We start from the raw sequence: 15,909 nt of genomic DNA, 5'->3' as shown, positions 1-15,909 counted from the left end.
ATTCTTTTTAAATGCTCTAAACCCTGGAACATCCAGCAACCATTCCTGCCCCTGAGAAACCCATGTCTCTGTTATGGTCACAACATCATAGCACCAGGTACTGATCCATGCTCTAAGTTTGTCACTTTTATTCCTGATACTCCTTGCGTTAAAGCAAACACACTTTAACTGATACCTTGGTTCCTTGCCAGGAAAATCCTTCCCACTAGCAGGTCTACCTCTTGCTACTGCCTCATCTGCATCAATTCTTATCTCCGGTATACAGCTCAGGTTCCCACCCCCCTGCCATACTAGTTTAAACCCTCTCGAACTACTCGTGCAAACCTTCCACCCAGGACATTGGTCCCCTTCCAATTCAGATGCAACCCGTCCTTCTTGTACAGATCCCACCTTCCCCAGAAGGCATCCCAATTATCTACATATCTGAAGCCCTCCCTCCTACACCAGCTGCACAGCCACGTATTAATCTGTGCCCTCTCCCTGTTCCACGCCTCGCTATCTCGTGGCGCCGGTAGTAAACTAGAGAACACTACTCTGTTCGTCCTGCTTTGCAAAAATAGTGAGAGGATAAGTGAGTGTCTAGAGGAAGCTGAGTGAAAGTCGAGAGAGAACTGAAGAGAATCTGAGAGGAAGTAGAACGAGGGCGTGAGAGGGATTGAACAATGAGTCTAAGAAACAATGTGTTTCCTGATGCTTGAGCTCAATCTCAGGACTTCTGCAGTTGAGGGGCTGTTGAAGTCACCTAGCATCCGTGAAGTTGAGAATTTCCTGGATTGTAAACTCCTGGAGATGATTTCTGTTCTACTCCCATCCCAGGCAGTAAGAGGTGACTGTTCATTGGTGACTGGGCAGGATCCTTTTGGGTGTGTGCCACTCTCAACACATGTTGATGCTTTTACTGGATCAGAGATTTCAAACCAAGGGACACTGTCTCAGAATAAATGATAAACCATTTTATAACAATGGGAAGGATTCTGTTCACTCTGGAATTCTCAACCTCAGCCAGCTGTGGATGCTCAAGCATCAAATATGTTCGAGACTAAAATCCGTAGATTTCCAGTTACTGATAACAGTGAGGGATATGACGATAGCACAGGAAATTACATTACGTTAGATATTCAGCCATGATCTAGTTGAATGGCAGAGTGGACGTGAAGGGCTGAATGGCCTATGTGTTTATATGTTAAATCTACAGGCCTTGGCAATTACAGTCCAGACCACAGCACCAAAGGTTAACAGGCAATTTAGGAGAGAATGACAATGCATAGTAATATAGATATTACAGGAAATTCATGGATAAGGAGAAATTTGTGACCGTTTCATGAGTTCTGCATGGTATCAGGATAAAGGACATCATGGGGAGCAAGCAGAATGTTTTCCATAGGAAAGGAGTGAGACAGAAATGGTACAGGTAGTTACTAATGACAGAGAAGCAAGCTGTTAACTTCCTGATGAACTGACACACAGACAGTAACCCGAGACTGGAATCAAACCTAGGGCCTTGGCGCTGAGAGGTGGCAGTGCTAATCACTTTGCCAGCGTGCCACCCTGATGTTATGGCTATTATGGAGACTTGAACAACGAAGGGGCAGGAATGGTTGTTGGATGGCGCGGTGGCTCAGTGGTTAGCACTGCTGCCTCACAGCACCAGAGTCCTGGATTCGATTCCTGCCTGTCTGTGTGGAGTTTGCACATTCTCCGTGTCTGCGTGGGTTTCCTCCGGTTGCTCCAGTTTTCTCTCACAATCCAAAAGATGTGCAGATCAGGTGAACTGGCCATGCTAAATTACCCACAGTGTTAGGTGTGTTAGTCAGGGGTAAATATAGGGTAGGGGAATGGGTTTGGGTGGATTTCTCTTTGGAGGGGTGGTGTGGACTTGTTGGGCCGAAGGGCCTGTTTCCGCACTGTAGAGAATCTATTCTAACGTAATGTTCCAGGGTTTAGATGTTTCAAAAGGAATAGGAACGGAGGTAAAAGAGGTGGGAGAGTGGCATTGCTAATCAGAGATGGCATAAAAACTGCAGAAAGGGAGGTCGTTGAGGGTTTGTCTACTGAGTCCTTTTGGGTGGAAGTCAGAAACCAGAAAGGAGCAGTCACTTTATTGAGAGTTTTCTGGAGACCCCCAGTAGCAACAGAGGAGGAGCAGATTGGAAGGCAGATTTTGGAAAGGTGCAGAAGTAACAGGGTTGTTGTCATGGGTGAGTTCAACTTCCCTAATATTGATTAGAATATCCTTAGTGCAAATAATTTGGATGGAGCAGACTTTGTCACGTGTGTCCAGAAAGGATTCCTGACTCAATATGTAGATAGATCGACTAGAGAGGAGGCCATTTTGGATTTGGTGCGAACCAGATCAAGTGTCAGATAGGAAAGCATTTCGGTGATAGTGATCACAATTCCCTTACCTCGACTGTAGTCATGGAGAGGGATAGGAGCAGACGGCATAGGGCAGTATTTAATTGGGGAGGGGGAATTATAATGCAATTAAGCAGGAACTGTGGAGCATAAATTGGGAACAGATATTCTCGGAAGTGCAGAGTTTGTTGCAAGTGCTGAATAGGTTTGTCCCACTAAGACAAGAAAGGGATGGTAGGGTGAAGGAACCTTGGATGACACGAGATGTGAACATCTAGTCAAGAGGAAGAAGGAAGCTTACTTAACCCCTTCCCTGGTGACTTTTTATTTGGAGAAAACGTTTCATTTTCAGATGAATTTTTTAATTGCTTTTTTTATTAAGGAGTATTTTTAATGCTTGCACTCTCATCTGATGTATCCAAGCTTCTAATAGAAGCCTTCATACTCATTGTCATCTTCTGAGCTCGACATCTGGGCGTAATTTGTTAAAAAAAACAAAAAACCGAATGACAGTGTGTGCCCAAAAGTGGTGCGTTGACGCTTCTTGCAATGCCTGAGGCGGAAGAGACACAGCTACCAGACGTATGAGTCACCGAGTATACTCGTTTCTAGCTGAGAAGGGCCCAGAAATGCCGAAAATTGACGTATAAACTCGTCTGTGGCTGTTTTTGAAATTATATGATTTGGACGAGTTTACTCGTCACACTCTGAAAAAGACAAATTGGGTGAAGGCAAGTTAACTCGTCTTTGCCAGGTAAGGTTGAGGAAGCAAAGATCAGACAGGACTCTAGAGGGTTACAAGGTAGCCGGGAAGGAACTAAAGGATGGACTAAGAAGAGCTAGAAGGGGGCATGAGAAAACTTTAGCAAGTAGAATTAAGGAAGACCCAAAGGCATACTATGCTTATGTGAGGAACAAGAGGATGGCCAGAGTGAGGATAGGGCTGATCAGGGAAAGTCGAGGGAACATGCGCCTGGAATCGGAGGTATTAGGGGAGGTCCTTAATGAATACTTTGCTTTAGTATTCACTACTGAGAGGGACTTGTCATTTGTGATTACAGTGTGAATCAGAATGATACACTTGAGCTGGTTGATGTTAAGAAGGATGATGTGCTGGAAATTATTTAAAACAAGGATTGCTACGTCCCTTGGGCCAAATGGGATATACCCAAAGTTACTATGGGAACCGAGGGAAGGGATTGCTACCCCTTGGGCTATGATCTTTACGTCCACACTGTCCACTGGAATTGTACCAGGTGACTGGAGGGTGGCAAATCTTATTTCCAGGTTCAAGAAAGGGAATAGAGATAATCCTGGGAATTACCTACCAGTCAGTCTTGCATTGATGGTGGGCAAATTATTAGAGAGGATTCTGGAACCTCTGCTCTTTGTGATTTTTATAAATGACTTGGATAAGGAAGTGAAAGGGTAGGTTAGTAAGTTTGCTGATGTCAAGGTTGGTGGAGTTGTGGATAGAATCAGAGAATCCCTACAGTGTGGATGCAGGCCCTTTGCCCAACCAGTCCACACTGACCCTCTGAAGAGTAACCCACCCAGACCCATTCCCCTACCCTATTACTCTACATTTACTCTGACTAATGCACCTAACCTACACATCCCTGAATGGGCAATTTAGCTTGGCCATTTCACCTAACCAACACATCTTTGGAAGGAAACCGGAACACCTGGAGGAAACTCACGCAGACACTGGGAGAACGTGCAAACTCCACACAATCACCCGAGGCAGGAATTGAACCCAGGTCCTGACGCTGTGAGGCAGTAGTTCTAGCCACTGTGCCGCCCCAGTGTGGAGGGCTGTTGTAGATTGCATCTGGACATTGACAGGATGCAGAGCTGGGCTGAGAAGTGGTAGGTGGAGTTCATCCTGGAAAAGTGTGAAGAGATTCATTTTGGAAGGTCCCCATGATTAATGTTGTACCTTTCTGACAAGTTCCCATTTCTTCCTTCATGTTCTGTTCATGCTGTAATCCACTGCACTGCCTGCCCCTCCTTCCTCATCTCGCCACATTTTATATATTACTGGACCCAGATGATTTAATTGCCTGTCAGAGCTCAGTGCTGCATTTGAGTTGAAAGTTGTGGGTTTGAACCCCACTCAGACTTCACCTATAATCCAGATTGTAGTATTGAAGCACAGCCAAGCATGATGTTGGTTAACTCAGCAGTTAATCTGAGAGTCAGTCTGCTTTCTTGGGTGAATGTAACAATCTCCAGTTTCTGCTGAAGAGCAGGAGAATTCTCCCTATCCTAGCCAATACTTCACATGGCAACCATTCATCACACTGGTTTTATTGGGTGAATTCTCTCACTGGTATTTGTGCTCAAAATTGCTGTCAGATTAACTATGTTATCACTGTAACTACACTTCAAGCGAAAATGCTTTGGGAGATGCTGAGGACATGAAAGATACTGTAAAACTTGAATTTTCTTCTGACAGATTCTAGTTTTTTTTTTGGTCCTTAAGGTGTTTTGAAGTTTTTCATGGATATTACAATGGAAGCTGTTCATACCAGAAATTCACTCAGCTTAATGCTGAACTGTTTGTTTTCAACTTTGAAAACTATAATAAAATAAATACAGTGCATTATCACCGAGCTTTGAGTGCTGAACTGCAGGCTAATTTGCTCAAAAATGGAGTCCTGAGCTACAGGTGCAGTAACATCTTCAAGAGGTAAACTTCAGCCACAGCAACAACTCAGATCATAAGAGCAGCTCCTAGAGCTGAGCTCCAAAACCCTGGAAGAACACAGAGTTGACGTATAGGCACAGTAACAGCTCCAATAAATCACTATGTCATTGCAAATCTGTTGAACTTCACACAAGGAGGGATTATTCTATTGTTATGGATGAATTATGCATTCTCACTAAAAGAAATCATGAAAGAACAAAAGAACAATCCTCAATTCCATTCCTTCTCTTGGCCAACAGTCGGTACAGTGTGGAATTCTTCATTCTTCACTTTGTTGTCTTTTCAGATTCGGATGCAGGCTCAAAGTGGTCTGTGTCAGGGGAGTATGATCGGGAATTTTATTAATATCTATCAGCAAGAGGGCACCAGAGGATTATGGAGGGTATGTATTGAATATCTCGTGTGGTAACAGTATTGAAATCAGGGTAAACTGTTTTCAGTCCAGTTTTTCTGTCATCCTCTCCAAATGCTTGAGAACAGCATGGTAGTTCAGTGGTTAGCACAGCTGCCTCACAGCACCAGCGACCTGGGTTCAATTCCAGCCTCAGGCAACTATCTGTGTGGAGTTTGCATATTCTCCCCATGTCTGTGTGGGTTTCCTCCCTCAATCCAAAGATGTGCCGGTTAGGTGATATGTTAGGGATATGTAGGTTATGTGCATTAGTGGGGGTAAATGTAGAGTAATAGTGTAGGGGAATGGGTATGGGTAGGTTATTCTTTGGCGGGTCGGTGTGGACTTGTTGGGCCGAAGGGCCTGTTTCCACACTGTAGGGATTCTAGGTGTGACTTCTATTGGGCTACTGTGACATAGGCAGCAATTATTTACAGACGTTATTTAATTTCAGTTCTTTTTTATTGATTTACGTAGCTGCAAGATTGGTGAACCATATCAAAAATTTGCAACTTCAGCTGTTTGCAAGAAGCAGGGAACTGACTGTACCCAACTAATTGATGCTTGCAAAACTCAAAACATAATGTCCAGTATTATGTCCAATTCCATGATTGGATAATCTTTATAAAATAATTCTGAGTATACAACAAAGTATGTTGATGGCCGATTTAAGGTGATCAGTCAAGCTAATAGTGGTGCACTGTAACTATATTTATTGATGTACAATATCCTGTTCTTTCAGACAAAAAAAATGTACAGGCACTGCGCTTGGTTAGCTCAACAAAATAGGTAAACGTGAATCTCTGATTCATTCTTCAGGACAAGGGCTTAACCAAAATGATTCAGTTCACCTAGTTTAATTTTGAACAAAGCTTGGCAGTTAAGTGATGCATTTTCCGTGGCAATGCCTCTTCCAATTAATCGGTAGTTCCCTCTCATACAGTATAGAATGTTGTTCCCCTTTATATAAGTATTCTTTTAAATTATCCTGTTGCATACAAGGTAAAACAAAACTTTGACAAAATATTGAAGAGTTCTAAGGAAGGATCACTCAATCTGAAATGTTAACTCTAATTTCCCTCCTCAGAAACTGCCAGACTTGCTGAGCTTTTCCAGCAAATTCTGTTTTTGTTTCCACAATGTGTCTTTTTCAGCAACACTGAGGGTTTAATCCTTGAAATTTGGCTATGCAATCCAGACCGGATGGTACATAAAAGCACTAATCAGCCCAGACTAATCTCTTTTAAACATAAACCTGGAATGTTGAATCAGGGAAAGCCAAAAGTGAGAATGAATAGTGATTTTTATAAATGTAACATAATATTCTGATCGCAGGTAAGAATATTTCTATGAATTTGAAGAAATGACTTTGCCATTATGGAAATAGAAGCACAAGTGCCCCATTTCTGAAATGAATCGCTGAGAAACATTTTCAAAAATGAGATCTAGATGTGTTTTGAAGAGAGATTGTGTAGCCTGGAGCTTTATTCCCTGGAATGCTGTGTGAAAATGGTGTTGAGATAGGTCATTAACCAGGATTTTAATTAAATTTTTGAGGAGTTAAAATGTTAACTTGTGCTCATACATTTATTATTCCTGAAGAACCAAAGATTCTCCTGCAGATTAACACTTCTCATCTGTACATTGTAACACCAGAGCATTACAGAAAAGATGAGTTAAAAATTTTTAATGATGATGTCTGTGATGGATAACAACTTTATAAGAGACCCATGATTTTCTTTAGTGGTGCTGAAATGAATGTGATATGTTTGTTTGCTTCGAGCTGTGCTGGATATCCTATTCAGATATCGTTCTCTTTGTGATTGACAGGGAGTGAGCCTCACTGCTCAGCGAGCAGCCATTGTGGTTGGCGTGGAGTTGCCAGTCTACGATATCACCAAAAAGCACATCATCCTGTCTGGCCTCATGGGAGACACAGTCTACACACACTTTCTGTAAGCTTCTACATCACCAATCGATTACATTGATATTGTATCCTTCACATGGAATAAATATGCCAGAGCACTTTTGTGTGTGTGCTGGAAAATTGACCCCAAGTTAAAAAAGAAGCATTTGGGTAACAGTAGAAAGCAAAACAAAAGTAAAGTATTATAAATACCGGATGGCTGAGATAAAAACAAAGTGCTGGAAAGACTTTGCAGGTCAGTCAGCAACTGAGGAGAGAGAAACAGTTAACCTTTTGAGCCCATTCTGACTCTTCAGGGCAGTTCTTTCAGAACAACTCTTTATGTTTGCATTTCAGAATAGAAAGCAAGCTGATTATTTCAGTTAATCAGTAATTTTTTGAGTAGTAAAGTTTAAACAAATGCCATTTATATCTGATTAAAAGTTCCTTTATAAATAATTGAAATTGCCTAAAAATGTCTCCCATTGGAAATTTGTACCTTCAATAATTATGGGAATTCAATTGACTTGGTTACTTGAATTGCTGTCTCAAAAAACATCCTGTCAGTAATTTAGTTTCTGCCAAATTCAAACAGGCCAGAAAACCTTGTGTTCATTAAGGCCGTTAAATTCAGCAATGAATTTGTAATGAATCCTGTTTCTACATCTTGGATTTGATGTCTAAGAGGCAGGTGAGAAATCCAGGCAATATGTCCAGGTAAATAATAAACTCCAGAAGTTCTTCTCTTTCATGCAAAGACACCTTTAGTGTAGTTGATCTTCTTACAAGTTGTATGCAAGTAGACTTCTAGCTTTATTCAAAAAAACACTCCAGTGGGGCAAACACTAAGTAGAGTTGTCACTGTTGTTGGTATTGCTTTGGCAGGGTAGAAAAGTCAAACCTTAGGGGAGGGTATCCAAAGCCTCCTGATGTATTATTCATCTGTAACCTTCAGATAAAGATAACTGAACTGGGTGCCTGCTCTTCTTGATTGGCTGTTGTGCTATTACACAAGCTATTACACCAATCAGAAATGACCAACTACCAGCAGCTGTGGACCTCAAGTGAATATATACCACTAAAGAATGGAGAGATGAGGTGAGATTGAGGGTGAAGAACTTCACATCGAAACGTTGAGTTGACTGAAACCACAAAATTAAGTGAAGATATGAGCTTTGAATCTATTGTTTTTTTTCAAAGATATACTTTCCTCATTTAAAAAAAGGCTTCAGCAGAAAGACCTTACATGGTGATCTGTCCTCACTGTCCCTTGGCAGCAACTACCCAAAGCTTTAGTGCGTCCATCAGCACATAGTCTTGGACCTTGGAATAGAATAGAATGGAATAGTAATTGTTGTCACTTATGAAAAGTGTTTAAATTGACATATTCCAGTGCCTATATGCCACAATCTGTCAAGGCCAACTCCTTGCTCTGGAAGACCAGTGGGCAGCACGGTGGCACAGTGGTTAGCACTGCTGCCTCACAGCACCAGAGACCCGGTTTCAATTCCCGCCTCAGGCGACTGACTGTGTGGAGTTTGCACGTTCTCCCCGTGTCTGCGTGGGTTACCTCCGGGTGCTCCGGTTTCCTCCCACAGTCACAAAGATGTGCAGGTCAGGTGAATTGGCCATGCTAAATTGCCCGTAGTGTTAGGTAGGGGGTAAATGTAGGGGTATGGGTGGGTTGCGCTTCGGCAGGTCGGTGTGGACTTGTTGGGCCGAAGGGCCTGTTTCCACACTGTAATGTAATGTAATGTAATCAATGTTTGGGCAGACCAGAGTATCTTTCAGACACAGTCAGTGTTTGTCTCAGTGTGCATCCCGGGGAACAGCCCATGGAACACAGTCCTGGTTTACGGAGCTGCTCGTGACAAACCTCGACAAAAACCTGTCATCGTGATGATGAGTAAGGTCCAGATTAAGGGCTGTTAGAAATTCTGTTTTCTGATTGGAAGATGTCTGTCACTCCTTTAAGTAGCTATGATTGTTTTAAAATAAGTTGCCCAGTATCCTCTTGTGCAAAATAGTAACCCCTGTGAGCTGAAATGGACTTATGCACTCTTCCTCAGGATTGACAGAGGAAGGAGTAGAGGCATGCTGACAATTGTGAACTCCTCCAATTAAGAATAAGACAGTATTTCTGAAAGGACTTATTCACTTAGACCAGTCCATCTACTGTCATGTGTTCATATAAATTAATGTGAACACTGCCGCTGTCTTGCACTTATGGGTTGCCTAAGTTACCTTCAGTGAGTTTTCCAACATATTTAGTTGGATAAGTCTTAGGAAACATTGCATATTGGTGAGTGTTCTTTTTTTTAAGGGGACCTGTACTTGAATCATTGTTTTTTTTGATCTACAGTTCCTGATCTGGTGAGGACAATGAGAAACTTTAGACACAGACAGGCAGTGGAATAGGAAAACATAACAGATAAACGTTAATTGCAGAGAAGTATTGAATGATGCATTTTGGGAGGAAGTGTGAGGAAAGGCAATATAAAATAAAGGGTAGAATTCTAAAGGGGTTGGTGGGATATGGGGAACTGGGGTACAGGTTCACAAATCATGGATAGTTGTCAGACAGTTTGAGAAAGTGGGTTCATAAAGGAAATAAGATCCTAAATACAGTGAAAGAGTATAAGAGCAAGGAAGTTATATTGGGTCTTTGATTTAAAAAGAAAACTATTTTGGGCTTTGATTGGAGTGTTGTGACCAGTGTCGAGCACCATACTCTATGCAGTTCATGAAGACCACTGAAGGATGCAAAAAGAGGGATGAAGAACTTCATTTATGAGAATTGAATGGAGATGATGTCCCTTGGAGAAGAGAAGGTTGAGAGGAGATTTGATTGAGATGTTCAAAATCCTCAGCGGTTTCACTAGTTTCTAATTTTAGCTAGACCTTGCTATTTTTATATTTTGTTCCAATTAAAATGCAGGCCAACATTCCATGTGCCTTCCTGATTACCCGCTGAGCTTGTATGCTAGCTGTTCTTATTATGTATAAGAGGTCACAAATCCTCCTCTACTGCAATGTTCAGCAGTCTTTCTCCATTTAAATAATATTCAGCTTCTTATCCTTTCTGCCAAAGTCCATGACCTCATATTTCCCCACAAATAGCCCTTAATTTAACAATTGGGATGGCTTTTCACATAGAATGGTTAGGACCTGGAATACATTGCCTAGGTGTGGTTGAGGCAAATATAATCACAGCTTTCAAAGCCATGTTGAATTATTTAAAGAAAAACTATTTGCAGGGCTGTGGGGAAACCGTGGGAAACTGAGACTTATCGCGCTTCTCCAGCAAAGCTAGCACAGACACGATAGGCCACTTCTGTGCTGAGCCATTCGACTATTCTATTTATCTCAGCTTTTGCTGAGCAAGAAGTTAGCTACTTCCTGTTGTTGTCTCAACTTCTACAATTTGTACCCTCTCCTGAACCAAAGAAGCAAAGTTACTAATTTCAGTAAATATAGAACATATAGCATAGGAGCAGACCCTTCAGCCCACCATATCTATGTCATCTGTGATTTCATCTGCCTGCATGTGGTTTGAATCCCGCTAATCCCTGCCTAAATATTTCTTAAACTCTGTTAACTTATCTGCTTCAACCACCTCCCCTGGCTGCAGAATCTACCATCCTCTGTTTAAAAATAACTTGCACATTTCCTTGTAATTTCTCCCCTCTCACCTTAAGCTTATACTCTCTCATATTTGATATTTTCAACCTGGGCATTTGAGGGGCAAGCTCTTTTACACAGAGTGGTAGGAGTCTGAAACGCACTGCTGGGGTCGTGGTGGAGGCTGGTCCAAAAAGGGCATTTAAGAGACTTTTCGATAAACACACGGATACATAAAGAATGGCACGATATGGACCAAGGGCAGGCAGAAGGGACTAGTTTAATTTGGTGTCATGTTTGGCACAACATCGTGGGCCAAAGGGCCTGTTCCTGTGCTGTACAATTGTGTTCTGTTAGAGACTGATGAGCATGTGAGTGAATGCATTCTTGGCTCCATATTATCTAAAGTCTGCATGGTATATTTTTCTGGCTTGTTTTATCTAGATTTTATTCATGATATAAGTTTAGTTAACTTAATAAGAAAAAGAACGTTACACTTTACACGTTTCCCCATACTTAATTGGGCAAGAAATACAGCAAAATTACAAGAGGTGACCTATGGGGGGGAAATTTTTTTTTTTGTAAATATCCTGAATTTAAAATTGTGTTCCCAGTAGGGTAGTGGAAACACATTTATCATTATTCTTCAAAATGGAATCTATCACAACCACACTGGATGTGTTTTTAGTGTGACCCATGAACTGTGAAATTATGTAGCAGATTTCTTTGACTTTTCAGTGTTCCAGTTTGAAAAATAGTCAACATCAAAGCTCTTCTTTTAGACAAGGTCAAAAGTCAGTATATTATTCCTGGATGTTACACAGTTATACATGATATAGTTATTAGAGAAAATGCAATTATGAAGATAGAGAGTAAATACAGATAACATAAAACTTTCAAAAGATATCGGTCTGTTGTTGCATAGGAACAGAAGGAGGCTGATAAAACACTTCAATGCCTTTTACCCTAACTATTCCCATGACGGTTTACACCGTTGATAATCAAAAATTAATCCAGCTCATAAAAATACTCCCAAGTCTGAGTTTCCACAGCCCCCTAAGTTTATGAATTCTGAAGATTCATAATCCTCAAAGTAAAAACATTGCTTCTCATCTCTGTCTTAAATGGCATCCCTTTTTTCAAATTGTGCCCCTGATTCAAGACTCCCCAACTGGGGAAACATCCTACCTCCATCTCCCCTGTCTTTCCCTTTAAGTATTCTGCATTATTCAATGAAATCACTTCTCATTCTTTGAAACTTTGAGTATACGTATAGAGAATATACAGAATGTATTTCTATTTCAGCCTGTACAAAGAAGGCCCTACATGAGTGTGTTACAAAGTCAAAAGTACGTTCACTTTAAAATGGAAAGTGTTTTCTGAATATTGAAGTAAATTTAAAGTGCAGGCTCAGCTGCCCAAATAGAAGGGCTGGGAGATGGGCTGTTCCAAAACAGGTACATGTAACAGTTAACTGTTAAATGGATACCTGAGTTTTGATTGTTGTTTTGACAACAATTTGACTTTAGCCAATTAGTTTAAATTATGCCCAGGACCCTCCAACCACACAGGATCAATGTGGATTTCACCAAGTTCCCCATTTCTCCTCTCCCCACCTTATCCCAGCCTCAACCTTTCAACTTGGCACCGCCATCTTGAACAGTCCTACCTGTCCATCTTCCTTCCCACCTATCTACTCCGCCCTCCTTTTGGACCTATCACTTTCACTCCCACCTCCATCTACCCATCGCATTCCCAGCTACCTTCCACTAGCCCTGCCCGACTCCCATTTATCTCCAAGCTCCTTGGCCCACAATCCTCATTCCTGAAGAAGGGCATATGCCCGAAACGTGCACTCCTCTCCTCGGATGCTACCTGATTGGCTGTGCTTTTACAGCACCACACCCTTCGACTTAAACAATGGAACAACATTAGCCACCCTCCAGTCTTTCGGAACTTCAGCAGTGGCTAAAGATAGAGCAAAAATCTCTGCAAGGGCCTCTGCAATTTCTTCCCTAGCCTTCCACAGTGTCCAAGGGTGCACACAATCAGGCCCAAGAGATTTATCCATTTTAATGTGCCTTAAGGCTGCAAACACCTCCTCTCTGGTAATATGTATGTGGTCCAAAACATCCCCACCTGTTTCCCTTAATTCCTTAGCATCCATGATTGTTTCCTCATTAAGCACTGAGGCGAAATATTCATTAATCATCTACCCCATTATGTGTGGCTCCACACAGATGGCTACGCTGGTCTTTAAGGAGACCTATTCTCTCCTAGCCACCCTTTTATTATAGCTATATATCATCTTGGGATTATCTTTTAACCTTTCCTGCCAGATCCATGTCATACCGTCTTTTTGCTCTTCTGATTTCCCTTTTAAGTGTACTCCTACACTTTTTATAGTATTTTAGGGATTCACTTGAGCTCGATAGCTTAAACCCAATGTATACCTTCTTTTTCCTGACCGGAGCCTTAATATCTCTCGTCAGCCAGGGATCCCTGAATCTGTCAGCTTTTCCTTTCTCCCTAACAGGGACATACTGTCCATGGACTCTTGATATCACACTTTTCAAAGCCTCCCATTTGCCAGTCGTTCCTTTTCCTTCAAACAGACACACCCAACTGACTTCTCTTACATCTTGCCAAATGGCCCCAAAATTGGCCCTGCTCCAGTTTAACACCTGTTCGATGTTAAGGAAAAGTGTACAGATAATGGCAGGACCCTGAATAGTATTGATATACTGCATGATCTTGGATTTCAAATCCATAGCTCCCTAGCAAAAAGGTAGTAAAGAAGGCATATGGCATGCTTCGCTTTATTGGTTGGGGAACTGAGTACAAGAGTCAGGATATTATGTTGCATCTTTATAAAACTCAGGCTTTCAATTCTGCTGTCTGCATTACAGGAAGGAATGGGCCAACTTTGGAAAGGTTGCAGAAGAGGAGTCCCAGATGCTGCCTGGATTAGAGAGTATGAGATAGAAGGATACGCTAGAATAATTGGGGCTGTTTTCCCTGGAACGGCGGAGACTGAGGGGAGATTTGATAGAAATCTACAAAATTATGAGATGCATAGATAGGGTTGACGATCAGAATATTTTTCCTAGAGTTAAAATGTCTAGTACTAGGGGGAGAGGGCTAAGTTCAAAGGAAATGTGAGCGGCAAATATTTTTAAACAGTGTGTGTTAGGAGTTGAAAACATGTTGAAGCGTTTAAGAGATTTTTAGATAAGCACATGAATATGCAGGGGATGGAGGACTGTGGACCAAGGGCAGGCAGAAGGGATTAGGTTAATTTAGTGTCATGTTCGATGCAACATCATGGGCCAAAGGGCCAGTTCATGTGCTGTTCTGTGTACTATGAACCTTATATATACCCCTCATAATCTTATAAACTTCTACAAGGTCACCGCTCAACCTCCAGTGGAAAGAAATCCTCACCTGTCCAGCTTTTCTTTATGGCTCAAATCTTCAATATCCAGCTATATCCTGGTAGATCTCTTCTGAACCCTCTCCAAGTTAACAATATCCTTCCTATCACTAGGCAACCAGAACTGGACACAGTGCTCCAGAATAGCCCTCACCAATGTCATTTACAACCTCAACATGACATTTCAATTCTAAGGACTGAGCAATGAAGGCAAGCATGTTAAACGCCTTTTTAACCACCCAGTCAATATGTGACGCAAACTTCAAAGAATTATGTACCTGAATCCTTCGATCCAATGTTCCTTCATATATCCGTCCTGCCATCCTGAGTATCAGTCTAGTGAACATTTGTTGGATTCCCTCAATAGCAAGAATATTCTTCCTCAAACTAGGAGACCAAAACTGAACACAATACTCAGGGTGTGGCCTCACCAAGGCCCTGTATAACTGCAGCAAGACCTTCCTACTCCTGTACTTGGACACTCTCATGAAGGCCAATGTGCCATTAGCTTTCCTCATCGCCTGCTGCACCTGCATGCCAACCATCAGCTTCTGTTGCACCAATGACACTCCAGTCTTGCTGCACCTCACTTTTTCCTAAACTGCCACCATTCAGATAATCTGCCTTCCTGTTTTGCCGCAAGTGGATAACTTCACATTTATCCACATTAATAATGCATTTGAGAAGTGTTTGCTCACTCCACCAATCTATCCAAATAACCCTACACCCTCTTAGCATCCTTCTCACAACACACACCGCCACCCAGCCTGGTGTCATCTGCACACTTGGAGATATTACATCCAATTCCTTTGTCCAAATCATTAATATATATTGTGAACAGCTGGCATCCCTGTACTGAATCCTGCAGTACCCCACTCATCACTGCCTACCACTCTGAAAAGGACCTGTTTATTACAACTCTTTGCTTCCTGTCTGCCAGCGAGTTCTCCATCCACGTCAATGTAATACCTCTGAAACCATAACCTTTAATTCTCCTAACTAATCTCTTTTATGGGATCTTGTCAAAAACCTTTGAAAGTCCAGGTACACAATATCCATTGATTCACCTTTGCCCACTCTACTGGTCATGTCCTCAAAAAAGATTCCCAGAAGATTTGTCAAGCTTTCCCTTGAGTGAATACATGCTGACTTGGATCAATCCTTTCACTGCTTTCTAAATGCTCAGTTATCATATCTTTAATAACTCACTCCAGTATTTTCCCCACCACTGATGTCAGGATAAATGGCCTATAATTACCCGTTGCTCTCTACGTTTTTAACAAGTGGTGTTATGTTAGCTACCCTCCAGCCCTTTGGAGCTTTTCCAAAGTCTATAGAATGTTGGAAAATGATCACCACTATTTCAAGAGCTATTTCACTAAGTACTCTGGGATGCACAGCATCAGGCCATGGGGACTTATTGGGTTTAAATCCCATCAATTTCCCCAAATACCATTTCTTGATTAATAAGGATTTCCTTCAATCCCTCCTTT

The 15,909-nt window shown here is 41.7% G+C and overlaps 1 protein-coding gene across 3 annotated transcripts in view; it reads left to right on the top strand.

Annotated features, from left to right (window-relative positions):
• Nucleotides 1-15,909, top strand: part of slc25a14 (solute carrier family 25 member 14) — an 86,098-nt gene that overhangs the window by 44,012 nt on the left and 26,177 nt on the right. For 2 of the 3 annotated variants that reach the window (XM_043704271.1, XM_043704270.1), the window contains 2 exons: nt 5,352-5,447; nt 7,287-7,411. In XM_043704271.1, coding sequence (XP_043560206.1) covers nt 5,352-5,447; nt 7,287-7,411 — 221 coding nt within the window. The remainder of the gene's footprint in view (nt 1-5,351; nt 5,448-7,286; nt 7,412-15,909) is intronic. The other variant, XM_043704272.1, reaches the window with a different exon arrangement.

This window comes from Chiloscyllium plagiosum, chromosome 15, assembly GCF_004010195.1.
Source record: "Chiloscyllium plagiosum isolate BGI_BamShark_2017 chromosome 15, ASM401019v2, whole genome shotgun sequence".
NCBI lineage: Eukaryota > Metazoa > Chordata > Chondrichthyes > Orectolobiformes > Hemiscylliidae > Chiloscyllium > Chiloscyllium plagiosum.
This window is presented reverse-complemented; position numbering and strand designations above follow the sequence as displayed.